Below are 27,415 nucleotides of genomic sequence, written 5' to 3' on the forward strand. Positions count from 1 at the left end.
AGCAAGCACCTCCTCCTCTGTAATCTGTATAGGGTCCATGACCTCTCTATTGCCTTGCCTCACATCTGTACTACCCTCGCTTTGGTTTTGTAACATCAACTAGACAGTCTGTTAAACTCCATTCAAAAATGACAGGAAAGTTGGGAAATGGCCTCCTAGCTCCTTGGTTTAATTGCAGACTCAGTGGCACAGCGTAGAGAATAAGGAATGAAAAGCAATGCTTGTGCTGGGGAAACAACAGCGTGGCTCTTGATAGAAACTTCTTTTGCTCCAAACATAAACCTCTGGCCTACTGCCAGTCAATGTGCTTTTCTACTTGCTATTTCCTGGCTGCACAGGAAGTGACCCAATACAAATCTGAAACTGCTCATTAAAATAAAGGCTGAATGTGTTTAACATAAATCAATTGCCTGAAAGGCGGAACACTTGTCTCCCGACTAAATATAGATGCTGCTGCATATAGATTAGTGTTCTGATCTTCCAAAGAACCAATTTTGTCCCTTGCTGTCCTTTTGCTCCTAGTATCTCTGTAGAAGCCCTTAGGATTTTCCTTCGCCTTGTCTCCTAGAGCAACCTAATGTCATCTATTAACCCTCCTGAGTTTTCAATGTTTACATTATTCAATATGGTACTTTTTGTACTTCTAAAAGAACCCTTTATGGTTTGTGTCTACTTGTGTTTCCTCTGCCATCAATCATCGTTCTTAAGACTGGATTTGGCAGTGAATAGACAGTGCTTGGCATGATTGGCCTGGGGATTGGTGTGGCTTCATCATTTTCACACCCAGGCTTGGGGCAAGTAATGCACTACAGAGTGGCTGGGCTGACCTTCTGTAACTTCTGTAAGCAGGTCAGTTCACTTACGATTTCCCTCACCTTGTCAGAGGTCAGCTACTGTAACCAGGGCTCACATACCTGATCCCTCTCCTCACTGTCACTGCCACTGTCTCCGTGCTGTTTCTCCGCAACAGATGTGGCATCTGGACCAAAGGGGGTGAGAGGGCATCTTTTAGCAGCATTCACCAATGATGGGCCAAACAAAAAAGATATTGCAGTAGACACTTTGTATCACAGGCTCTGCAAATATTGAAAAATTGCAATTTAGTTATGAATAGATTAACTCATTTATGGCATCCTAATCCAAAAAGATACTGATCGACTTAAAAAGGTCAATGCAAACTGTCAAGGGCCAGGTAAGTTTCAAGTTCTGCACTTTTTAAAATGGACTTTCATGCTGTGCAGAGAGGAGTACATGAAGATCACTGTTGGTTATGCATTCAGTTTAGAATAATTTTATTGATTAAATAGTACAATAGAGTTGATTATGCTCTGCACTTTTGTATAGTGCCTATAAAACTAATTCATCCCACTCCCTTGGAATTTTTCATATTTTACTGTTTTACAACATTGAATCACAGTGGATTTAATTAGGCTTTTTTTGACACTGATCAACAGAAAAAGACTTTCATGTCAAAGTGAAAACAGGTCTCTCTACAATGTGATCTAAATTAATTACTAATATAAGACTCAAAGTCATTGATTTCATAAGTATTCACCCCCTTCAAGTCAGTAATTAGTAAATGTAGCTTTGGCAGCAATTACAGCAATGAGTCTGTGTTGATAGGTCTCAATCTGAACATCTGAACACTGCAATTTTTCCCCATTCTTCTTTACAAAACTGCTCAAGTTCTGTCAGATTGTATGGGGATCACGAGTGAACAGCTCATTTTTTGTCCAGTCACACATTCTCAGTTTGATTGACGTCTGGACTTCTGACTAGTCCAGGACATTAACTTTATTGTTTTTAAGCCATTCCTGTGTAGCTGTGGTTTTATGCTTGGGGCATTGTCTTGCTGGAAAACAAATTTTCTCCCAAGTTGCAGTTCTCTTGCATTTGCATCAGGTTTTCCTCCAGGATTTCCCTGTATTTTGCTGCAATAATTTTATCCTCTACCTTCACAAGCCTTCCAGGGCCTGCTGCAGTGAAGCATCCCCACAGCACGATGCAGCCACCACCATGCTTCATGATAGGGATGGTGTGTTTTTGATAATGTGGGGTGTTTGGCTTATACCAAATATTGGTTTAGTCTGATGGCCAAAATGCTCAATTTTGCTTTCATCAGAGCATAGAACCTTCTTCCAGCTGACTTCAGAGTCTACCACATGCCTTCTGGCAAAGCCCAGCTGAAATTTTGAGAGTTTTTTCAACAGTGTCTTTCCCTTTTCCACTCTTCCATAAAGCTGCAACTGGTGAAGCACCCAGGCAACAGTTGTTGTATGCGCAGTCTCTCCCATCTCAGCCACTGAAGCTTGTAACTCCTCTGGAGTTGTCATGGGTCTCTTGGTGGCCTCCTTCACTACTCCCCTTCTTGCATGGTCACTCAGTTTTTGAGGATGGCCTGCTCTAGGCAGATTTATAGCTGTGTCATATTCTTCGTATTTCCTTATAATTGACTTAACTGTACTCCAAGGGATATTCAGTGACTTGGAAATTTTCTTGTACCCATCTCTTGACTTGTCATTTTCAATCATCTTTTTGCGGAGTTGCTTGGAGTGTTCTTTTGTCTTCATGGTGTAGTTTTTGCCAGGATACTGACTCACCAGCAGTTGGACTTTCCAGATATGGGTATACTTTTACTACAATCAATTAAAACACCTTGACTGCATACATGTGATCTCCATTTAACTAATTATGTGACTTCTTAAACCAGTTGGCTGCACCAGTGATGATTTGGTGTGTCATATTAAAGGGGTGGATACTTAATATTTGCAATTGATTTAGATCACTTTGTAGAGATCTGTTTTCAGTTTGACACAGAAGAGTCACTTTCTGTTGATCAGTGTCAATAAACCCAAATTAAATCCACTGTGGTTCACTGTTGTAAAACGATAAAACATGATCCTCTCCGCGGTTCTTGCCGTCCTCTGCAGGGCCTTGCATTCCCATGACTTGCAGTTTCTGTACCACACAACAATGCCGCCAGACAGAACACTCTTGAGAGTGCTCCTGTAGAAAGTTGCTAGACTGGGGGCCTTACATGCCTCAGAAAGGGTTGACGCCACTGTGCTTTCTTGAATAATGATGAGATGTCATGGTTTCAGGTTAAGTCGTCTGTAATGATGATTTCTGAGGAACTTTGTGCTTCTTGCAACGGTGAGGTGCACTGGACAGGGGTTGCTCTGCGCCTTCCTGAAGTCCACAATCGTCTCCTTTGTCTTGGCCCAATTCTGGTTGTTCTCATGCTACTTGACAAGCCTCTCTACCTCCTCTCTGTATGCCGACTCATCACTGTGGATGCTGAGGCCAAACCACTGTTGTGTCATCAGTGAACTTAATGACGTGGTTTAAGCTGGACCCGGCGGTGTAGTGGTGAGTCAGCAGCAGGCTGAGCACACAGCCCTGGGGGGGAGGGGTGGGGCAACAGTGCTCAACATGATGGAGCTTGAAATGTTCCTGTCAAGTCAGACTGCCTCAGGTCTTTCTGTCAAGAAGTCCAAGATCCAGTTACAGAGAGGGGTGCTGAGTCCTAATGAGGACCATTTATCCACCACCCTCTGAGGGATGATTGGGTTAAATGCCGAGATTACGTTGATGAACATCAACTTGGTGTAGGTGGCATCGTTTTCTAGGCTGGACAGGACAGAGTGGAAGGCTGATGCAATGGCATCATCAGTGCACCAGTTTGAGCAGTAGGTGAACTGGAAAGGGTCTAATGTAGCTGGAAGATGCAATTTTATACAATCCATTACCTGCCCTCAAAGCACTTAATGGTTGTTGAGATCAGTGCCAGTGGGCGCTAATCATTTAGGCCAGTTACTGTGACTCTCCTGGGCACCAGAATGATGGTGGCTACCTTGAAGCCTGCAGGGACACTGGACTGTTGCAAAGAGATTAAAGATGTCCATTAAGACGTCTGTTAGCTGGGCTGCACGATCCCTCAGCACTCAATCAAGTGTGTTGTCTGGCCCCATAGCTCACATGGGTTTATCCTGGCTAGGAACCTCCTCACCTTGCTGCAATCAGACAGGGAGCCTATTCCCTGAGGAGAGGGGGCTTTCCTCGATATCACCACATTCAATGTGTCAAATCATGCATTCAGCCTATCAGGAAGGGAAGTGACACTATTGGTGTGCTGGGTGGACTTGTAATGAACCAGTGAAGAGGGTGAGCTCATGGCTCTGAATAAGGTTACATCATTGAAGACTGGCAAGAGTATGATGTACTTGTAAACTAGGTTTAAAGTCAATGGGTCCAGGGTCTGATGAGATATTCAATTAGATGAATATTTATCATTAAGATAGGAAGTTCAACAGTTTGAAGAACTAAAAACAAACAAGAAAATCTGCAGATGCTGGAAATCCAAGCAACATACACAAAATGCTGGAGGAACTCAGCAGGCCAGCTAGCATCTGTGAAAAAGATTATGGTTGACATTTCAGGCCAAGACCCTTCATTAAGACTAGAAAAGAAAGTGGAGTCAGAGATGGGGGTGGGGGTGGGAGTGGAGGAGTGAATTAAAGAGCTGGGAAGTTGACTGGTGAGAGAGATACAGGACTGGAGAAGGGGGAATATGATAGGAGAAGACAGAAGGCTATGGAAAAGGGGGAAGGCACACCTGTGGGAGGCAATGGGCAGGTAAGGAGATAAGGTGAGAGAGGGAAGTCAGAATGGAGAATGGTGAGGGCAGGGGTGTATTACCTGAAGTTCAAAAAATTGATGTTCACGCCATCAGGTTGGAGGCTACCCAGACGGAATACAAGGTGTTGCTCCTCCAACTGGTGTGGCCTCATTGCGACAGTAGAGGAACCTGTAAGAACTGTAAGACAGCTGTAGGAACTGGAATTTTTAGTAAAACAATAACATAGCTGCAACAGAGTCTCTATCCAACAACTAACGTATGTTGTTTTCCATCTTTAACAGGTAATTGAGTTAAAATTCGAGAAATTTGATGTTGAACGAGACAACTATTGCCGATATGATTATGTTTCTGTATATAATGGCGGTGAAAACAATGATGCAAAACGAATTGGCAAGTTCTGTGGAGATAGCCCTCCAGCGTAAGTAATTTTGGTGATATTTTTTTTTACAAATGTGTGTTCTTCCTTCTTTTAGTCTCTTGGAGTTACCACTCTTTGGGCACAGTGACAGTTCTGCTAGATCTAATATTTTCCTACAATTATGACAGAATAGGAACTTGGCTTGGTCACTGATCCAAGGAAAGGGATTGATTCAGATATCAGGATAGGTGTTTGCTCCTGGTGCTTCTAACATGTTGAGGCAGTGACATTCCAAAAAGAATCCAACTACTTTGCCAGGGTAAGAGGGCATGGACTTAAATAAACATCTTGTATTGTGGAAGACCAATTTTATTAGAGTAACCCAGGACCCAGCTAAGGTTGGCTGCATTTAGTTGTGGCCAGGTCTACAGCTGCATAATGCAAAGCATTTATTGGAGAGAAAACAAGAGTTCCCAGGCAACATGTTCCTGTAAGGATCAAAATCCCAGGTAACAACTTCATGGAACCCTGGTTGTTGAAGGTATTGAGGGTTGCATAAAGAGAGGAAGGAAACATATGGCAAGTATAGGGAACTGAAGATGAGGCTCATCTGGAGTACAAAATAAAGTGTAAGATGGTGCTTAAGAAGGAAAAGAGTTATCAAATATTATTGTCAAACAGGATTAACATGAGTCATGCCTGGATAGAGTAGGTCTGCCCGTTTAGGGATAACATGGGAACTCAATGAATACAGCCAGAAGATATAGGAGAGGTACTAAAAGAGGACATTCTCATGATAACTAAGGAAATGAGACTCTGTAGTTAGAGAATTTAGCAAGGGGTGAGGGGGTGAAAGTCCTGTGTAAGCTTTAATAATGAAAGAATTACTCAATGTCTTAGCAGGCTTGAAGGTGAGTAAATCCCGTGGCTATATGGTGTCTATTTATGGCAGCTGTGGGAGGCAAGGGAACCAATTGCTGGGATCATAACTGTGAGATTTAAATCTTTGCTAACCAGAAGAGGTTTGAGTTGACTCGGCAACTGTAGCCCTCTTTATAAGATCATAAGAAAGAGGAGCAGAATTAGGCTATTTGGCCCATCGAATGTGTTCTGATTTCTATCATGGCTGACCCATTATCCCTTATGACCCCATTCTCTTCTCCCTGTAACCTTTGATGTTTTGACTAATTAAGAACCTATCAACCTTCATTCTAAATATACCCAATGATTTGGCCTTGACAGTTGTTTGTGGCAATGAATTCCACTGGTTCACTGGCTAAAGAAATTTCTCCTCATCTCTTTTCCAAATGGATGCCCCCTTATCAAAAGGGTGGTGATAGAGAATTGTGTTATTGTTACAAGTGGTGTTTCTCATTGGTGATTGGTGTGGGACCTTGGCTGTTTACAATATATGTGAATAATTTCGAGGTGTGATCAGGAAGTCTGCAGATGATGGGAAGATTGCTGGAGTTGTTGATGCTGTGGAGGAGTCTCAGTCTACAGGGTGAGATTAATGTGTTGGTGAAGTGGATTGAAAAATTGGAAATTGAGTTCAATCCAGATCAATGTAAGGTGATGCATTTTAAGAGCACTAATGAGACCAGGAGATATACTATGGATGGTAGGACCTTACAAAGGACCATTGGAAAAGAGAGATCCCTGAATGTGACAAGTAAATAATGTGGTTAGGAAGGCATGTTAGGATATTTGCCTTCAGGAGGGCAGTGAATACAAAAGTGGAGAGGTTATGTTCCAAATTTATAAAGCTTTGGTTTAGTCCAGAACTGCATGTAGTTTTGGGTGCCAGACTACAGCAAGGATTCATAGTGATGGAGAATAGACCAGAACTGCATGTAGTTTTGGGTGCCAGACTACAGCAGGGATTCATTGTGATGGAGAATTTTGCTTGGGGTTGAGCATTTCAGTTATGAGAAGAGATTGGAGAAGTTAGGTCTCTTCTCCCTGAAGTGGAGGACATTAAGTGGAGATGTGATTGAGATACATAAAATTATGAAGGGTATTGATAGAATAGACTGCAGATATCTTTTCCCCCATCAGCATAGACAAAGCAAGATAACTTAGATGTAGGATGGGGGAAGAAATTCAGAGGGGATATGGGAGGAACTTTTGTGACCCAGAGGGAGAGGCAACTATCTGGAATGTACTACCTAAGTGAGTGGTGGAAGCAGAGTTATCAACAGCATTTAAGGAGTGTGGGAATGAGCCCTTGAATTGCTTAGGCATGGTCGACCAGTGCTGGAGATGGGGTTATTGTGGATGAATGCCCACTGGTCAGGATGGACCTAGTGGGCCAAGTGGCTTATTCCCATGCTGTTTATTTAAATGATTCCAAATCCTGCCTTTTTAAAGGTAATTTCAAAGATACACACTTAGTGGTACATTTCCTTCATGAAACATTACTAGTGGTATGTTGGGTTGAACTGATGAGATTCTGAACATCCCATTAGTCTTTCGTCTAAAAATGATCTCACACAGGATGGCAACAGGTAGAAGAAGAACCTTCCACTCCCTCTGTCATCTTTTGAGTTTAAAGGTGTTACGAACCCCGTAACTGGGTCACATACCAGCAAAGATAGAGAGGTCCGTTGAAGTCTGATGATACTATTTTTAACAGTATTTATTAGTAAAAATACACAAAAATAATATCAATGCAAATATACAGATAATATACGTCGTCAATACTAAATCTAAAAGTGCGGGTATAATAATAATCAATAAGAAATAAGCTCTATCGTTGTCTAGGGGATAATGAATTGTCCGATGGAAATATACAGTTCACTGCAGTTCCACAAGCTGCCGTCTTTTGGGTTGTCGCTGTGTTGCACTTTGTTGGAGAGAGAGAGAAATAGGAATAGAATGGGAACAGTTACCGCTACGGGTTTTTCCAACCTTTATGATTTCGATCCCGTCAGGTGTCTCTTTGTCGTGGCCGTTCACTTGTGGCCTCTCCTTTAGCTAAACCGTTCTTCTGTGGTGAGCCCGCCAGCCTGGCAAGGGAGGACGCACACGAGCCCCCACTGGCTTTTGCTATAAAACGCTGTCACTGGATTTCCAGCGTTTCTCCTGGTGCGTCTAAAGGGGTTGTTCCCCAGACCCTTCTTTTATCCTTACTCACGGGGTCTCAGATGTCAATCAGGTTGGGATGATGCAATCCCTCAACCAGCCCACTCTGGTTGTCCCCTGAGGGGTTTCAATGAATAGTACAGTACTCAATACACAATTCCGTCTCAAAGAGACAATGGCAGTTATCAGTGGTTCCGTTTCACTGAGGTCAGGACACATTCCAAACCTTGTGTATTCTGGACATCTCTCTCTCATTTCCTGGGTCCCAGACCCGAATTAATAGCGATCTTGCGATTCTCAAAAAGGAGGGGGCGACTTTGTACCCTTCGGCCCCTCAGAGTTGCTTCACATTCATAACAGGTGTCACCCTAGTATTTTGGAATTCTTACCAACAACCAGAATAAACAAAGTTGACTTCATCTTTGATGCTTGCTCTTGATGCCTCCATTTGGTGACTCACCTCTTGCTGGAACTTCCTCCTCAACATCCACTTCTCCTCATCCAAGTGATCACAAAAGACCATAAGATTGAGAACTCAAAATTCATAGAAAAGAGAGAACTCCTCTGTTGTCATTCAGAACTAGCCACTGACAAGCATCCAGATGCTCCAGATGTTGAGTAGGATATGTAATTCACCTTTCGTTTCCTTGGTCCTTCAAAGTTCTTGCCATATACCTCCAAGCTATGAATCTTTAGTCTGGTAAACAATCATAAAATTATACCTCGAGGCAAAGGTTATAATTAAAGCGAGAGAAATGAACAGTTGATGTTTTGAGTCAAGACAGACATGAAGGATCTCACTGCGAAATATCAACTGTGCATTTCCCTCCATAGATGCTGTCTGGCCCAGTGAGTCCCTCCAGCATCTTGAGTGTTGCTCTAGGTCCCAGCATCTGCAGTCTCTTGTATCTAAATGTAATTAAAACTACTGTTTTGTAAAAGTATCCAAATAATTACTGTGGAAAAGTGAAAAAAATCATGCCTAACTTTGATTTATTTCTATAATTTATGCAAATATATTTTGTAATCAGAGGGCATAATAACATCATTACATGTTATAATGTACCATTGCATGTTAAGAGTTCCTTACTCTTCCATTTAGAATTAATACACTTGTTTGAAACTCATCTTGTTGATTTACTATAAATAGAACTTTTTTGAACTTAAGCAACATATAATGCCCACCTTAAAATACACTTCAATTTTAATACAAGGACTGGAAGAGTTTAAAATGGGGAATAAACCAGGAGAAGCAACTTCTAAATCAAACATTTTCAGGCAAGCTCTTGTCTCTTGACATTTTCATTGCTTTAAACAGATCTGGAGGTTCGATTATACAACTGCAACCTCAGTAAAATGTATTTTCTGAACATGAGATTCTGCAGATGATGGAAATCTTGAGCAACACACCAAAAATGCTGAAGGAACTCAGCACAGTCAACGTTTCTGCTGAAACCCTTCATCATCACTGGAAAGAAAGAAGGGGAAGAAGTTAGAATAAGGTGAGAGGAAGGAAAGGAGTATAAACTGGTAGGTGATAGGTGAGGGGGAAGCTGGGTGGGGAAGAGAGCATGAAGTAAGAAGCTGAGAGGTGACAGGTAAAGAGCTAACAATGAATGTAATATGAGAGAACAGTGGATACTGGAAGAATGGGAAGGAGAAGGGGAGGTGATGGGCAGGTGAAGAGTAGAGGTGAGAGGGTAACCAGAATGACAATTAGAAAAAGAGGGAAGGGGGACTAATTATAGGAAGTTAGAGAAATAGATGTTACTTTTATTGACCACCTTATTCTGGCTTCTGCCCCTTCCATTCCAGTTCTGATGATGAATCTCAGCCCAAAACTGTACCTTTTTTGTTTGTTTTTTCAGAGTGAGCTCCAGCCAAGAGACTTCTGACCAATTTTTCAAAAAAAAACTGCTCCAACTTATTTTTGTAGTAATATTAACATAAAAGGAAGATGATGTGTAGAAATGGGAAATGCACAGGAGACATGAGTACTCTGGTGGGAAATGACTGAAAAATGGCAAGTCAGATGTAATCAGGCCTCATTGACAAAGTGGGGCTGGATACCAAAGCCCGTATGTGAGCAAGTGGAAACATTTCTCAATGTGAATAATAATCTTGAGCAAAAAGGACATGCAGGCACTGGATGCTGTAATGAGAGAATACAAGCAAGCCAACTTACTTATGGAGATTTACTGTGCCCTTCATTGTACACACACCGACTCAATAACTGTGCATAATGTTGCGGAGCTCTCATATAGAGATGTAGCTCAAACGTAAGAAAAGTACATCGACTTGCACTGTATGGGATATCGGAGAGCCATAACTAAAGCATTTGCATTCAAAAGCTGGGGGAAACAGTGACTATATCCACTGTGGCCACTTTATTAGTTAATTCCTATACCTACTAAAGTGGCCACTGAATGTATGTTCATGGCCTTCAAGGTTTGACGTGTATCCAGAGATGCTCTTGTGAACACCACTGTTATCATGTGCGGTTATTTGAGCCGCTGTCACCTTCCTATCAGTTTGAAACTGTCTGTTGAAGCCTCAAGGAAGGAAGTAAATTTAGCCAATTTTTCACATTGAGAGGAGACTACAGTTTAGGCTTCTGCTTAGCAGAGCACAGCTACAGGACACCTGCACTACACACAGGCTGGGAAATCTGTCCAAGCCTGTTTAACCAGGAGCAATTATCATGGGTCCATCCAAAAGAATGCAAGAAATTGGCTGCTGGGATAAAAGCAAGTGAAGCTTTTTATTTAATTAAGATAGCTTAAATGCTTTAAGAGTAGGTGTACATGTGTGTCTGTTTTTGTTTTCTATATGGACATGCAGGTACACTCTTTAGGTACTAACTGTATGTTTGCAGTCTGCTGCTGCTTTAACCCATTCGCGTCTCAGTTCAACATGTCATGCATTCAGAGACATTCTTGGGCACACCAATGTAATGAGTGGTTAATTGAGTTACTGTTGCTTTCCTGTTAGTTTGAATCAGTCTGGCCATTCTACTGACCTCTCACATTAACAAAGCACTTTTGCCAACAGAACTGCCATTCACTGATGATTTTATGCCTTTCCACCACTCTCTCTAAACTCTAGAGACTATTGCGTGTGAAAATACCAGATTAGCAGTTTCTGAGATACTCAAACCACCCAGTCTGGCACCAATAATCATTCCACAGTCAGAGTCACTTAGATCACATATCTTCCCCATTCTGATATTTACTCTGAACAAAAACTGGACTTCTTGATCATGTCTTATGCTTTTATTTATTGAGTTGCTGGCACATGATTGGCTGATAAGATATTTGCATTGGCAAGCAGGTGTAACTAATAAAGTAGCCACTGAGGGTATATAGCATTGCCTTTTTTAAACACTTATATGACTACAAACCATTATCATATCTTATTTGGAAATGATTTGTGAAAGTGCTTAAAATACAAGAACACAATGAGGGTTGAGTACTGGAAGGCAAGCTGGAGACATCCAGCACCTATCTGGTGTCTGATATGTTTCATCTTCACATCTGCATATTTGTGATAGAGAAGTTCACAAAGCTGTTTTTGTAAACATAGTACTATTTCACTTAATTTCCTGCTATTTTTAACCTAATTGTGCTAGGTTCATGCTGGAATGTGTTGTGACACTTGCAGACTGCCCCTAGCACATTTTTGTGTGTGTTACTATTAACACAACGATGCATTTCACAGTTTGTTCCCATGTACGTGCGATAAATAAATCTGAACCTGAAGATGAATCTATTTGCTTTATGAAGTTTATTTCTTAGTTCATCTCCACCTCAATTTGTGGTGATGCTGTTTGTTTTGGTGTGTATAGGCCAGTTCTGTCACAAGAAAATGAAATAGTGGTGCAGTTCCTCTCGGATCTAAGTGTCACAGCTGATGGTTTCTTGGCTCACTACAAATTCAGATCAAAGAAGTTTCTCAGCACAGCTGCACCAGTCACAGCACCGACCATAACAAGTAAGTTTGTCATTGTACAGAGAATATTTAATATTGTGGAATACTAATTCATTATTGTACAGGGAACAGTTGGGATTGAACAAAGTGTTTAAATGTGCCTGAGTATGTTTTCCACTAAGCTCTGGAATACTGCTAACAATTTCTTTGGTAAATCTACCCACCCCATTAAGCTTTCAGTGAGCTAAATGTTATTTGTGAGTTACATAAATAGCATGTTAAAAGTACCTTTAAAAAAAACCCTCATAATCTCTATTGGCCTTTACAAAGATGGATCTCTCTCTGTCTAATTGAGATGACTATTTCTAAAACATGGGTCACTTACAGCAGGTTGATTTTTAATCTGAATTACTTATTTCTGTAAAGTTTTAAATGATTAATTCTTTAACCAAAAATCCATATGGACATAATTTACTGCAATTCAAACCTTTTTCTTTTATTAAATATGGATTTATAGATTGGGTTTTGTCTACTTCATGTAGTTGCCAAATGATAAAGAGTTGCCTTCAATTGAGAAATATTCACTAAAACTATTAAAGTACTAACTATCTGTACACAGATACATCATCAACATAACAGTTTGCTAATGAGGTAATAAATATTCATTATTATCTCAAAAATTGAATAGAATACTTGTTCACTAATAGATTGATCAACATTTTTCTTCTCAGGAAGGTTAATACTTTATATCTGCTGCCCAGTATTGTTGATTGCAGAAAGGTCCAGTATATCAATATCTTAATGTTTAGAAGGTGCCGTTGCTTAAAAAAACATTTTCTTGGCATGTTTCTCCTTTGCCTAGCTCTCACTGGACAGGCCATTTATTATTTGTGCAGTGTCTGTCTCATACAGTGCACATTAAGACAAGGATTCCAAGGATTATTGCAGCATGAATCTTGCCTTGTATCTTAGGCTTGGTCAGGCAGTGTGTGTCTATAATTGCCTGAAAGACCCAGTGACTCATCAGATAAAGTGAATTATTTGACTAATATTTATGTTGATTTACTTACTAATACATCTTCTGCTAACAGCTGCAGTGCATTCCATGAAAATTCAGAGTTGAGTAGTATTACTTCAATACACTTTTATACTTAAAGTGCAATATAAAATATAATGTTAACCGAAGCTTCTAATAACTCAGTGCATTTGACTGCTTATGTAGCTTGATCACAGACATCTACACTGATTGATTTTTTTTACAGAAGTTAACATTATATACCTTGAAGTAGAACAGAAATGAATTTCTGAGAGCGAGCTGTTTATAGTTACTGTAATAAATGTGAACTTACTTCAAATGTGAATTTACTTCTGAAAAGCAAATCTGAGATAATAGGCAAGTCACTTTTTTTTTCCTTCTGAAAGTAATTATATATGGCTTTAAGTTAACTTGTTGGTATGAATAATTTGATTGTTAAATGCCTGCCTTAATGAATTCTGGATACTCCCATTTTGTTTTAAAGCCATTAAGCCAACAGTGCCTCCTTGCCAGCTGAAATGCAGAAGAAGTGGAACAATGGGAAGCAATTATTGTAACAGTGACTTTGGTGAGAAACCTAGGCTTTCAATAGTTTAAGTAATTTTTTTTATATATATCTGTGAACAAAAAAGCTGACATTTACCATCTACAACCAACTATATGTATATAAGGGCTTCACAGAAAGCTTTTCTTGTGAAAGAGTGAATTTGTGTATTAAAAACAAGTACAGCTCCAAAGCGTAAACACAAGTCATGAAACATAGGCTGAATTGTCAGTATATTTAAAGTGTTTATTTAGTTACAGTTTTTGGCAAGTTTTCCCTCTGCCTAAGGCATAATGGTGCACTTGTCACATTGTGATCACCGAGTAGCTAGAAACATCATGCGGTAAGCGATACGAATACAGCTGTGTTCAGTTTTACCTGAATTAACTGCTCATAGCAATGCAGTAATTGTTCTGATGTATGTTGTTGGAGTGTGAGTAACGATTCAAAGTACATTTATTCTCAAAGAATATATGCAGTATACAACCCTGAGATTTGTCTTCCCACAGACAGCCACAAAACAAAGAGACACCATTCAAAGAAAATCATCAAACCCCTGACATGCTTAAAAAAAAAGAGCAAAAAACCACCAAACTGTCACAAAGTCATTGAAAGAGTCCAGGCATATTCAGTCCAATCCAGTGCTGTGTCATATATATATTGGTATTATTAATGTATTATGTAATTAATACATTCATAATACATATTCATTGCTTACCCTTCCATTTCTGTAGGTTTATGATGTACTGAGGTGATCATTCAGCCAATTACGTCCTTGTTGTCCAAACATAATAAGTATCCTATATAAACCCAATCCCCAGTACCTAGCTCTTGCTTCATAATCTAATAGCTTATGTTACTTAAAATCTGTTGTAGCATAATGTGTCATCTTGCACCTTCACCTTTCAAGGTGACAATTCTAGACACCACAGTAGGAAAAATATTAATTATGTTTTTAATTCTTTTACCATTTACTTTAGCTAAGTGATTTCTAGTTAGTGACCTCTCAGCTTTTGGAAATGGCTCCTCAAATTCACTCTATCCAGTTCTCTCATAATTTAATTTCACCTTGGTCTAATCTTCTCTAAACAAAAAGCTAAGCCAATCCTCTTCTATTCCATTTCTCCAGTTCTGGCATGATTGTTCTGAATGTCTTTAGTGATTCTCTAGTGCTGTTTGTACCTCTTGTGATGTGACGCTCAGAACTACAGCTGTGTCCTAAACAGTCATTCATTGAAAAATACCTTGAAATTAAAAAAGCCTAATGCAGCGTCAACAAAACCCAATTGCAAAAAGTCTTGTCACCAAAACACTTAACAACCATTGCATTTTGCTTCCTGCAAGTTAGAGTCCAACTTGTCACTTGCCCTCAGAACCTGTGTGCTTTTAATTTTTATGTATCTGACTGCCCTGCCGAGAACCTAGTAAAGATTAATTAAAATCCATATGTTATGTCAGTTGAGGTAGTCTCTTTGAATATGAAGAAATAACATTCATTAACAAATCCAGGCTCTCAATCCTCGCTTTCAAAGCTCAGTTCTTTACCATGTGATTGTCCTTCATTAAGCTTGTGTTGAAACACTGGAAATTCCTTCACCTGCTCGACTCTTGCTTAATATTGACATCATAGTAACAGTGTTTCAATTAAGCAGCATCAACTTTCCATTTCCTATCAGGTCTATTCTAGATTTGGACTCTGACCCTTTAACTTCCTCTGAATACAATTGCTCTGCCCTCTCCTCTTGTGTTCCCTCAGCTGTTTCAGGGATTTACTGTTACCTTGTTGAATAGTGGAGCAGAAGACCTAGATGGGATAAAAATTGGAGGTGTTAATATCAACAATATAAGATATGCAGATAATACCACACTAATAGCAAGTGTTGCAGAAGACCTACAAATCCTCCAGACAAAGTAGTACAAACAAGTGCAGATATTGGTCTAACCATCAACTGTTTTTTTAAAAAACGAATGTATGGTAATATCAAAACAGCAGGATACTCCCAACTGCCAATTGTACATCGGTAACCAAGAGATTGAACAAAATACCAGCTTTAATTACCTTGGTAGCTTTATATCACAAGATGGAAGAAGTAGAAATAAAAAGAATTGCCCTCCCCAAATTTTTATACCTATTTCAATCTATCCCAATTTTTATTCCTAAATCTTTTTTTGATTCCTTAGACTCTATTATTTTGTCATATCTGTGGCAGAATAAGCGCTCTAGAATTAATAAAATCCATCTCCAAAAATCTAAAAAAGAGGGTGGCATGGCTTTACCTAACTTTCGTTTATATTATTGGGCAGCTAATATATGTTGTGCTACCTTCTGGTCTTTCTTCCATGACCAACCCGAGTGCCCTAACTGGGTGGCGATGGAGCTGAGCTCCACCAAAGAATTATCTATCTCTGCACTTCTTGGCTCTGCACTCCCTAGTAGTCTGCCCAGATCAATAGCTAATCCTCTTGTTAGACACACTTTGCGTATATGGGCTCAGATCAGGAAATGCTATGGTTTCCAGGGGTTTTCCGTTTCCAGCCCTATTGCTCATAATCACCTTTTTTTACCTACTACATACGATTCAGCATTCCAGGTTTGGTATAGGAAGGGCATTAGACATTTTGAAGATCTTTTCATTGATAATCGCTTCGCTTCTTTTCAGCAGCTCTCTGTTAAGTTCAATCTGCCCAATGCTCATTTTTTCAGATATCTCCAAATCCGACACTTTATTGCTCCTTTAATTCCTAACTTCCCTGAAATGCCTGCGAAAAATGCTATGGACCTATTTCTTTCCATGAATCCACTAGGTAAAGGCTTAATATCAATCATCCGAGTTAAACTAGTGGCCTTACGATGGGCCCCCATGGATAAAATCAAACTGGCCTGGGAGCAGGATTTAAATATCTCCTTATCTGAGGGGAGCTGGGATTCAGTTCTCAAATCGGTTAACTCAACCTCTCTGTGCTCGCCACTGCCTTTTACAGTTTAAGATTGTTCATAGAGCCCATATGTCTAAATCTAAACTATCTCGATTCTACCCTAGCGTTAGTCCGCTCTGTGATAAATGCAAGAGAGGCGTGACCTCTCTCATCCATATGTACTGGTTCTGTCCTAGCTTGGAGAAATTCTGGAAAGATGTCTTCACTACATTATCGTGTATTCTGAATCAGCACCTAGAACCAAACACCTTAATTGCTCTGTTCGGTTTTTGGGGCGAGACAGATTTATGTCTGGGTCCGACCAAATGCCGAATATTATCCTTTGCCTCTCTTCTGGCTAGACACTTGATCCTCCTCAGATGGAGAGGTGCTGCCCCGCCCACTCATGCTCAATGGCTTAACGACATCATGGCCTGTTTGGACCTTGAAAAAATTCATTATTCAGTACTCAATTCGGATCTAAAGTTCCATAAGGTCTGGGGACCTTTTATCGAGTACTTTCATAACCTTCCTCTTGACTAGGGTTTTTTTTTCTCTTTGGTCCCTTGCTTTCAGCTCCTTTTTTTTTCTGGTAGAAGGCATTATTATCCTCTGTTGCTGAGTGTATTCACAGTCTGGGAGCTTGGCTGTCCTGACTTATACTCTCTATATTGTGTTGTGGTTGGTCTGGAGTTGCTGTTGTTTTTTCTTGTGTTGTGGGGCTTGGGGAGGACACTAAGCTTACTTGTCTTTAATTTAGGTGCTTTTTTTTGCTAAATTCTCTTCCTTTGTAACATATTGTTATTGTATGCTTAATTTTGCACTGTTTTAATGTTCCTCATTGGGATTTGGGGTTTTTAATTTGTAAAATGTTTTGAAAAACTAATAAAAAAAATTAAAAAAAAAATTGCCATTGCCAAAAGCAGCTTCCAAAAAATGAAGGCCATTTTTACCAACAGACACATTTCTAATGACAACAAGGCTTAGGCTACTTAAATGTTACATCTGGTCAATCCTGCTGTACGCTTCTGAAACATGGACTAGAACACCAGAACTCCAAAGAAACTTAGAAGCAACAGAAATGTGGTTTCTTAGAAGAATGCTGGAAATATCATATAGAGATAGGGTAACTAATGAGACAGTCCTCGAATGTGCCCATTCAAAAAGATCTTTAATGAGAACAATAAATGAGAGGAAACTTAAATTCCTGGGTCATGTCATCAGAAAGGGAGAAATAGAATGCTTTACAAGGCCGTATGCCTGGGAAACGTGGAAGAGGATGGCAAAGAAGAAAATATATGGACACTGAAAGAATGAACAGATCCAAGTGTGCAAGATGTCATTGACGCTGCAAGGGATCGTTCAATGTGGAGAGCCATGATCGCCCAAGTGTGTAACGCGCAAGGCACATGCAGAAGAAGGTGGAACAGAATCAAGGAAACTACATCCCATTCCCTGTGTTCTTTTCATCAAGGCCAGCCCAGTTTCCAGACCGTGTTTGCTTGTTGACATCTCAGTTCAGTAAAATTAACCTTCTGACTGCTGAGAACTTTTACTCCGTCTCTTTGTTAACTGATGCTGTGTGTGATCCCGCACCAAAATACTGCCTTTGATCGAAGTCTTCCTCCAAGACACATCCACTTTCAGAAGGTGCTTGCGTCCATTCATCCTGAGTAATGATTTTATACAGGAGTAACTCAATGCTCACTCAGAAGCCACTCTCAATTGGAACTGTGAGTAAGGCAGGCCATTGTGGTGAGCATGTTAACTTCCTAATTAAGGTTTTCTTATTAGTTTAAAAAAATCCTGCTGCAAAAGAGACTAAAGTATTTTAACATTAGCCAATATATTTGGTGGTTCTTGAATTGTCAAGCTGTGGTTCCCACCCATACGATCATACCCTGGTGGGTGCTACAGTTTTCCCAAGTGTCTCTGGAAGTCTGTATAGTTGGGGAGGGAAGAAAACTGATTGAAAGTTCCTTACTCTGTGATCTTGTGCAAATAGATGTTATTACAAAAACATGTGGATAGTGAGTAATGTTGTAAAAGGATTCAGCAGGTTATAGACCAATTGGGAATAATGGCAAGTGGAGTTTAACCCAGACAAGTCACTTTGGAAAGTCAAATACAAGAGTGAAGAGTAAATGGAAAGATCCTTAGAAGAACTGATATACAGAAGGTTCTTGAGGTGCAAGTCCATTGCTCCCTGAAACTGACTACACAAGTAAATAAGGTAGTAAGGAAAGGGATAGGGTATCCTTGCCTTCATTGTTCAGGATGTTGAGTATAAAAATTGGCAAGTCATGTTCCATTTGATATTTATTTGTATTTGTAGTGTATGCAGTTCTGGGTGGGGATGACCTGTTACAAGTGTATATAATATTCTGAGAAGCATAGATAGGGGGTAAATAGAGTCTTGTTCCCAGGGTGGAATGCTATATACCAGAGAGCATTGGCTTAAGGTGATAGGGAAAGCTTAAAGGAGATGCATGAGACAAAATTTTTTTTAACAGAGTGTAAAAAATGCTTCAAGGGGAAGTGGTGGAAACAGAAGTAACAACAACGTTTAAGAGGTGTTTAGACAGGCAGAGAATGGAAGAATGTAGACAATTGTTGGTACTTTGGATTGACATCATGGTCAGTGTAGACATTATGGGCGGAAAAACCTGTTCTTCTTCTTCTATGTTCTCTAGTGAACTAGTTAAAAGACATAACTTATTTGAAGCTTGCTGATGTCACAGCTCTTCTCCCTCATTTAAATGGAATTCGTAGGTAGTTTGCCATTGTAACTGCTGGGAAATTGATGGAAGCTGGTGCCCAGTTGCTCGACGAAGAGCCCAACACTGGGCATTTTAAGAAATCACTGACCAACACACTTTGAAGAAATTCAAGACTTGAGTTTTCCCCATTTACGTGCTCGGGAATTCCCTGATAGTTACTGAGGAAAATGCATTCATAGCATGTCAGTGCACTCTCAACACCTGCATACAACTGCTCAAAGCAATCTTGATGCATCTTATTTATTTAACAATTGAATTGTTTATTTTAGCCATAGCCTGAAAGAAAACATGAATTTGAAGTAATAGTAGTATGGAACTGAAATCGTATTGTTTAAACTTTTTTAAATATTGAATTCTTGTTTTCTACAGTACTAACTGGGACAGTTATAACTGCTGTAACACGCAATGGTAGCATCCATGCAACGATCTCTATCATAAATATTTATAAAGAAGGGACTCTGGCAATTCAACAAGCAGGGAAGAACATGAGTGTCAAAATAATTGCAGTGTGTAAAAAGTGTCCAATTATTAAACGAGGTAAGCTTGCTATTTCGATGGCTATTTTATCAATATGTATGTTTAAAATTTAGTTGTCTGATGTAATGGGAATAGAGTGGCTAGGGGCAGTGCCTAGCTCTTGTCTGTTAATATATCCAGTGGTAGCTAAAGTTCTGTGAGGAGGCATATATGTTTGGGGGGGGGGGTAGTTTTGGCTTTGAAAATCTTTTATTTGCAGGATAAATGAATAATTGAAGGAATTAAGAAAATCTTTCTTATTTGGGATAAAAATTCTCAATGATCCATCACCAGGTTTGACCATTACCAGTTTTAGTTATTTCAGATAGTACCTTGGGTTAATAACTTTACTTCAAGTGAGACATAACAATAGAATTTGGCATCAATCACTATGATCATAGGGACATTTACACCATATACTATATCCGCAAAGCAAACAGCATTATGAAGGACCACACGCACCCCTCATACAAACTTTTCTCCCTCCTGCCGTCTGGGAAAAGGCACCGAAACATTTGAGCTCTTTCACTATCAGATTATATGACAGTTTCTTTCCCCCAAGCTATCAGACTCCTCAATACCCAGAGCCTGGACTGACACCTTACTGCCCTAGTTTTGTTTATTATTTATTGTAATACCTGTACTGTTTTGTGCACTTTATGCAGTCCTGGGTTGGTCTGTAGTCTAGTGTAGTTTTTTTTTCTGTGTTGTTTTTTTACCTAGTTCAGTCTAGTTTTTGTACTGTGTCATGTAACACCATGGTCCTGAAAAAACGTCTCATTTTTACTATGTACTGTATCAGCAGTTCTGGTCGAAATGACAATAAAAAGTGACTTGACTTGAGAGGCCATTAAATTGGTGCATTGTGGCACAGCATTTTCAAAATTAGCCTTATAGAACTGGTCTCCTATAGCATGTGAAATGGGTAGGGTGATGATCCAGCACACCTAATAGAGTGAAGTACAAATAGGCTGAGAAAGCAGGGCCAAGTGGGAGGCCACAGAGAAAGTGAGCAGCAGGAAAAGGCTGCGAGAGATCTGGAATGGATTTGAGAAGTGGACCTGGTAGCTGGACCTCAAGTGGGCCAGAAAGGATGATGTTTGAGTGGACCAGAGAGGACAGAGGCCCAGCAGACCATGAAACGTGAAGCAGGAGATGGTATGGACAGAGCAAAGGTTCAACTAACCTAGGGATTGTGCAATGGTAATCAGCGGCAGGGAAAGCAGTGGATGATGAAATGTGAAGAGGAACAAGGCAGTGAGCCAGCACACCAGGTTGGGTGAAGTATGAGCAGGCTGAGATGGCAGAGCATAGTGGGGGCAAATTTGTAAAGGCACAGAGGTAGCAGGTGACTGGATGATCCAGAGTGGATTTGACCACCTGGCAAGGTGAAGCTCAAGCAAGCCTGATGACTACATGGTAGGTTTGACTCGAGTGGACCGATAAGGTACACATCGGGTGGTCTCAAACTGACAAGAAAAGAACAACAAAATGCAAAGAGGATGCAGCTATGGCAGGGTGGATGCTGGTAGATGAATGGTCTCCGCCCGAAAGGCCGACTGTTTACCCATTTCCATGGATGCTGCCTGGCCTGCTGAGTTCCTCCAGCATTTTGTGTGAGTTGCTTGGATTTCTAGCATCTGCAGATTTTTCTCATGTTGGTTTTTTAAACCTGAAGGGTTTAACAATACAAAACAAAAAAGCAATGCTTTTTCACTTTTTGTGTAAGCAGTAATCCTTTTCTTTAAAAAAAATAATTTAGTAAACACTCCCCTCTGCTTTCAGTAGAAAAGATGCCTGTAATCAATTTTGTAAAGTACTCTCGTTATTTGAAATAAGATCAGAAATGCTTAACGTCCTGGCTCATCTGCGGAGAAGGGATTATGCTCCTTTTTTGTTAGTTTTTTACCAGACGCCAGTGTCTCCATCCTGCGCTCTCTTTGGCTTTAATGAGTTTTGTCATTTCTACATTTGAAGACAAAATTTTATGCAGAAATTTAAATCTTTAGAATGTTAAATGGCCTCCCAGCCTAACAGCATTCACGTTCCATCTTTAAATGTTTAAAAAAGATTTTACTGTAACCTTTTTGTTTTAACAATAGTTGCACGTTCTTAATGCTTTAGCTTTGTTTCATTTTAATTTATCCATACATTTCTTTGCTTTGATGTACCCTTCTTTGCTATATACCTTCTATTCCAAGAGTTGCTACTGCTAATCTATAAACTAGTCTGATAACTTAAGTTAATTTGTATCAGATCACCATTTATTTCAATAATTTGCCCTTTTCCCCCAAAATCCAATATTATTTTCCTTGGAAATTTATCATCCTTTTCTACTTTCAATATACCAATTGTTCAGCTACTTTTCCTGACCAAAGTCCAAGTGTTTCTGGTTAGACAAGATACAGTATATACAGTAATGAGATATGATGTTTCTAATGTTGAGAAACATCTTACTTCCATCCACGTGCCCATTCTTCCCTTTGGATAGTTTCATTCCAATTTGTTAGAATACAGCTTTAAGACTTAAATCTTGTGTGCTGTTGAGATTTTCTTAATATTTATCTAACCTTAAAGCTCTAAGCAGAGGCCTGTATTCACAAATACCATCTCTCTCACTTCATTCTCATTTCTGTCCCATTGATCTTCACCTTCGATAATCACATGCTTGCCTTCATCGGTAAAGACAATGAGTTTAAGAAGTCATGATGCAAGAGTTATAAAACTTTGGTTTGGCTTTATTTGGAGTATTGTGTGTAGTTATGTTCTTACAGGAAAGATAGGAAGCTTTGTAGAGGGCACAGAAGAGGTTATTAGAATGATACCATGAGCAATGAGGATTGGTTGGACATGGTGGAATGTGGCAACTCATTGCGAGCTGCTCCCTGCAGACTTACTCATTACTTCTATTACAACAGTTCCACTCCTTTTAAATCTAAATTTACTCACTTTATTCTGCATTGTTGTTTTACCTTGTTCTGCATCAATGCACCAAGTAATGCTTTGATCTGTATGAACAGTATGCAAGACAAACTTTTCACTGTATCTTGGTACATGACAATAATAAACCAGACCCAATTTTCTTTGTAGTATTAGAGGCTGAGGGACAACCTGATAGAACTTTATAAAATTGTAGGAGGTGTAGAGCATATGAGATCCAGAAGTTAAGTCTTTTTGAGTGAGATTTAAGAAACATCGTCAAACACATGAATGTGCAGGGAATGGAGTATTGTGTTCAATTTTGGTTGCCCTGCTATAGAAAATGTTATTAAACTGGAAGCAGTCCAAGAAAGATTTACAAGAACTTGAGGGATTGAGGAAGAGCAGAGATAGGATATGACTTTATTCCTTTGAGCGTAGCAGGCCGATGTAATCTTGTACAGGTGTATAAAATCATGAGGGGCATAGTTTGGGTAATTCTACCTTTAGCCCAGAGAAAGTGTATTAAGAACTAAAGAACATATGTTTAAATTGAGAGGGCAACAGGTTTTAAGAGGAACTTGAGGGGGAACATTTTTATTAAAAGCAAGAGGTATCCGTGTGGAATGAGCTGCCAGAAGTGGTTGAGGCAGGTACAACACCACCTTTTAAAAGACAGGTACACAGAATTGGTAAGGTTTAGAAGGTTATGGGCTAAACACTGGCAACTGAGTCTAGCTTCCATGGGCATCCAGGTTCCAGTTAGGCAGTGACTCAAACTATTACATAATAGGTAAAGTTCTGCCTCTTGAGGAATCTTTCTTTATTTTTGCAGGACTGAATTACATTTTCATGGGCCAAGTCGATGAAACTGGAAAAGGCAGAGTACTTCCCAACAGCTTTGTCGTCCCCTATAAATCAAAGAACCAAAGGTTTCTGAACAACTTGAAAAACAGACGATGCTAAACACACATAGCAGTGACTTTACTTTCTATTTATGATGCAAGAAATCTTTCACTGATTTTAATTTGGTTTGTTACAAGGTCCTCTTAACTGGTAGGAAACATTATATTGACAAATAGAAGCATTCAGATAAGTTTGATGGAATATATTTAAAGTGCTGCCAAGAATTTGGATGCTTGCTATGGGTATTTTAATTCTCAAACTAGCAGGGGAAAGTCTGGACAGAAAGATTAGCCCCATATTCACTCTGGCTTTCAAACTGTCTATTCGTAACAGCAATGACAGAGAATGAACCTATGTATAGCGTGTAGCACACTGCTACAATATCTTATATTCTTTCATATCATAATAAATGGTCTTAAGTGCAATAACAATGTACAGCAAATGATGTATTGTAATTAATGTTTTAATCTTTTTTATTTCTTCAACTGTCATTATTTACATAATGTATCTGCTGCTTAATAAAAAAAATATGGTATATTTGGAACTACTGAATGTCCTAAAGTCACCATTCAAGACTGCCAGAATCAACTCTCCACTATACACAGAGAAAAGTTCTTGAACTCTTTTCCCAAGTTTTTTATGCTGGAGTTGATGGTAGAAAGTTAAGGAACATCAGGCAGTTTCAGCTCTTAATGGCAGGATATTATCTTGTAAAACAGGGCTCAGCTTTCTTCATTTGGTAACTTGACAAGATATCTGGTAGATAGAAACGGGCCAGTGAAATGGCCACGCATCCATCACATCATATTTAATGCAGCAAAACCTGAAGTGATAGCAATAATGGAGAAGCAATATAAATTAAGTTCTAAAGAGGACATAGCCAGGCATGACTTGGAGGCCAAACTACGAGGGCTGTTAAGAAAAGGCATAGATTACCACAGCAAACCCTGATGAAATAGTGGTGTGAGCACAGCTGGAATGCTGTGTTCAATTCAGCACACTGTGCTCAATGATCAGGTTAAGGCCTTTGACAGTGTGACATTCATCAGAATGGTATGAACAAGCTGCACCCATCTTTGTTCGAACAGAAAGTGCAAATAATACATTTGGCAGAGAGCAAAAGACATGCGTTCAGACGACAGAGTTAAAATGATCGGCAAAGGAACAGCAGGCCCATTACAAAATTTTAATGCAGATTTATGATGAAATAAATTAATTGCTTGTAAAGCTAAGTGTAGACCTTATGGGAAAGTATTAAATTGAAGCAGGGTCAAGCAGGAACTACAGAGAGTTAATTGGAAGCAGTTGTTTTTGGGCAAGTTCACATCTGCCACATGGAGGTGTTTAAAGACTAACTGCATAGAGGAGGCAGGTTCGGGAGATGAGCCATGCTGGGGCATTGCAAGCGCAGCGTGTTGGTGTGCAGAGGGAAATTGAGTCCATATCGCCGCTGGAGCTGGAGTGAGTGATTTAGGGAGGAGTCAATGCAGAAGAATTTTGATACCCATTCACCAAATCCAGCACCGAGCTGATTTGGTGAGATGGAGAACAGCTTTGGGCTTGTATTTCTTTTTCTGAGCATAACAGCCCAAGTAGGTTCTGCAGCAACATAACTCTTAATTACCCTCTTAGATGGCCCAGCCATTAAAGGATGAACTTAATTCATTTTAAGAGTGTAGTCCAATATTCTATGAATTCTGCTTTGCAACTATATTAAATTGGCCCTTTAAGATTTGGTACGTTGGTGCATCGTTACTAGATTTTAAATGGGTGAACCTTGATTTTTGACAAAGATACAAAACAATAGGACTGTACACATGGAGTGTATAACCAGCAAACAAGACACTGATTAACATAGAAAATGCTGGAGGAACTCAGGAAGTCAGGCAGCATCTATAGAAAATAATAAGCAGTCGATGTTTCAGGCCGACCCTTCATCAAGATCTCTGCCTCAGTGTTGATCCATTTCCATAGACGCTGCCCAAGTTGCTCCAGCAGTTTTGTTTGTTACCCTGGATTTCTAGCATCTGCTGAAGCTCTTGTGTTGATAAGAGACTGATGTTTTGAGACCCTGTAGAAGATAAATTTAATACCATAATGCCACTTGCACAATGGAAGAACCTGCCACATATCATAAACAACATTCCAAAGAACAAGCTATCAGTTCCATATTTTCCTTACACCAAGATGTACCAGAATCTGACTGTATAACTTCTAAGTGTGCTGCTTTTAACCTCTGTGTGGCGAAGTGTCCCTCATGCTCCCCTTAAGCTTTTCACCTTTCACCCTTAACCCATGATCTCTCGCCATAATCCCACCCAACTTAAGTGGAAAAATTTTGCTTACATTTACCCTATCTATACCCCTAGTTTTATATACCTCTATCAAATCTCCCCTCAGTCTTCTATGTTCCAAGAAATAAAGTCCTAACCTATTCAACCCTTCCTTATAACCCAGAACCTCCAATCCCAGCAACATTCTTTTAAATTTACTTTGTATTCTTTCAACCTTATTTACATTTTTTTCTGTTGATTGCTGACCAAAACTGCACACAATACTCCAAATTAGGCCTCACCAACATCTTGTACAACTTCAACATAACATCCCATCTCCTGTTGTCTGTTTTATCAGAACAAGTCCAAAATGAATTGCTCAAATAATGTCCAAGTTATTATGACAGCATGCTGTGACAACCATCAAACACACCTATTATACTAACATACTGGAAAACATGCAGCTGCTTGAAGATCCATTTTAATTTGGTTACTGTGGATCACATTAGACTTCATCTGAATATGAAATGGTTTTAAGAGAACTGCAATCTTTCACTCTGGCAGAGAAAACAATTTAAAGAAGCTTTAAGATTAAATTAAATACAAGTTAAAGTAGAAAATGTATCTACTGTCAGTGCTGAACACACTTACCTTATTTTTGCATGTAGAACTCTCCTGTTTGGTATCTATAAACAAGATTATAGGGTTCAACTTGCATTATAGAAGAGTTTTATTAAAAGTTTTCACACATATGCATTTTTCTTTGTCCACAATCATAATAAAAATGTTAGCTTGATGTCAACCGAGTCCTTACCTTTTTTGAAATCGTTTACAAGAATCATGGAAACTTGTAAATTTATTAATTGCCATTATAAAGGCCAGCTTCACCCATAACATTAAACTGCCATTTCAAAGTCTGATTCTGATGACAAATTATTTATCACTGCATTGCTCCTTTTTAAACACGGCACAAACCATATAGATGGGAACTGTTCAAAAATGTCCACACATAAATAGTGTTATATAGGACAGTGATTAAGCAGGATGTTGATTAAATAATAAACATTTGGCAAAGACAATTATAACCAAAGAAGTCATTTCATGTAGTCGGATGCTTAGAATAACATGGCAACATACTTGAGTATCCAGTCCCGTGAATGTTGGAATACTTGTTAGTTCCGTGAATAGAACATGGCGTACTTTGCTGTCCTGAATCCAAGAATGTCTCTCATTTCATTGCGAAATTTAGAGAGGTCTTGCCGTAGTTCATTCAGGTTCTCTTCAGTGGCCTGGTCTGTACTATGCATCTTTTGTCTCATAGCAGTAAGGTAACGATGAACTAAGCAGCACATTACCTTCTGGTAATTTTCATCCTGCTTATGCTTGAGGGTCTTCCATTCCTTGTCAGATTAAACGAAAAACAAAAGTTCTTTAAAGGCAGGTCATGTTTCAACAGAGAAGAAATGTTAGAAACCCTCCATGTTGCTCTTTAAAGCCATCTCCTTAGCAAAACCTTG

The 27,415-nt window shown here is 39.5% G+C and overlaps 2 protein-coding genes across 6 annotated transcripts in view; one reads left to right on the plus strand and one right to left on the minus strand.

The window, feature by feature from the left end:
* Positions 1-24,162, plus strand: part of pcolce2b (procollagen C-endopeptidase enhancer 2b) — a 50,797-nt gene extending 26,635 nt beyond the window's left edge. For both annotated transcript variants that reach the window (XM_059993618.1, XM_059993629.1), the window contains exons 5-9: positions 4,921-5,057; positions 11,926-12,071; positions 13,529-13,612; positions 19,654-19,821; positions 23,555-24,162. In XM_059993618.1, the coding sequence (XP_059849601.1) occupies positions 4,921-5,057; positions 11,926-12,071; positions 13,529-13,612; positions 19,654-19,821; positions 23,555-23,685 (666 nt within the window). In that variant the 3' untranslated portion in view covers positions 23,686-24,162. The remainder of the gene's footprint in view (positions 1-4,920; positions 5,058-11,925; positions 12,072-13,528; positions 13,613-19,653; positions 19,822-23,554) is intronic.
* The window catches only part of trpc1 (transient receptor potential cation channel, subfamily C, member 1), a 78,932-nt gene continuing 75,597 nt past the window's right edge, over positions 24,081-27,415 (minus strand). For all 4 annotated transcript variants that reach the window (XM_059993570.1, XM_059993561.1, XM_059993578.1 and 1 more), the window contains 3 exons: positions 27,036-27,298; positions 26,550-26,584; positions 24,081-25,696 (listed from right to left, as the gene is read on the minus strand). In XM_059993570.1, coding sequence (XP_059849553.1) covers positions 27,071-27,298 — 228 coding nt within the window. In that variant the 3' untranslated portion in view covers positions 24,081-25,696; positions 26,550-26,584; positions 27,036-27,070. The remainder of the gene's footprint in view (positions 25,697-26,549; positions 26,585-27,035; positions 27,299-27,415) is intronic.

Source organism: Hypanus sabinus, chromosome 2, assembly GCF_030144855.1.
Source record: "Hypanus sabinus isolate sHypSab1 chromosome 2, sHypSab1.hap1, whole genome shotgun sequence".
Classification (NCBI taxonomy): Eukaryota; Metazoa; Chordata; class Chondrichthyes; order Myliobatiformes; family Dasyatidae; genus Hypanus; species Hypanus sabinus.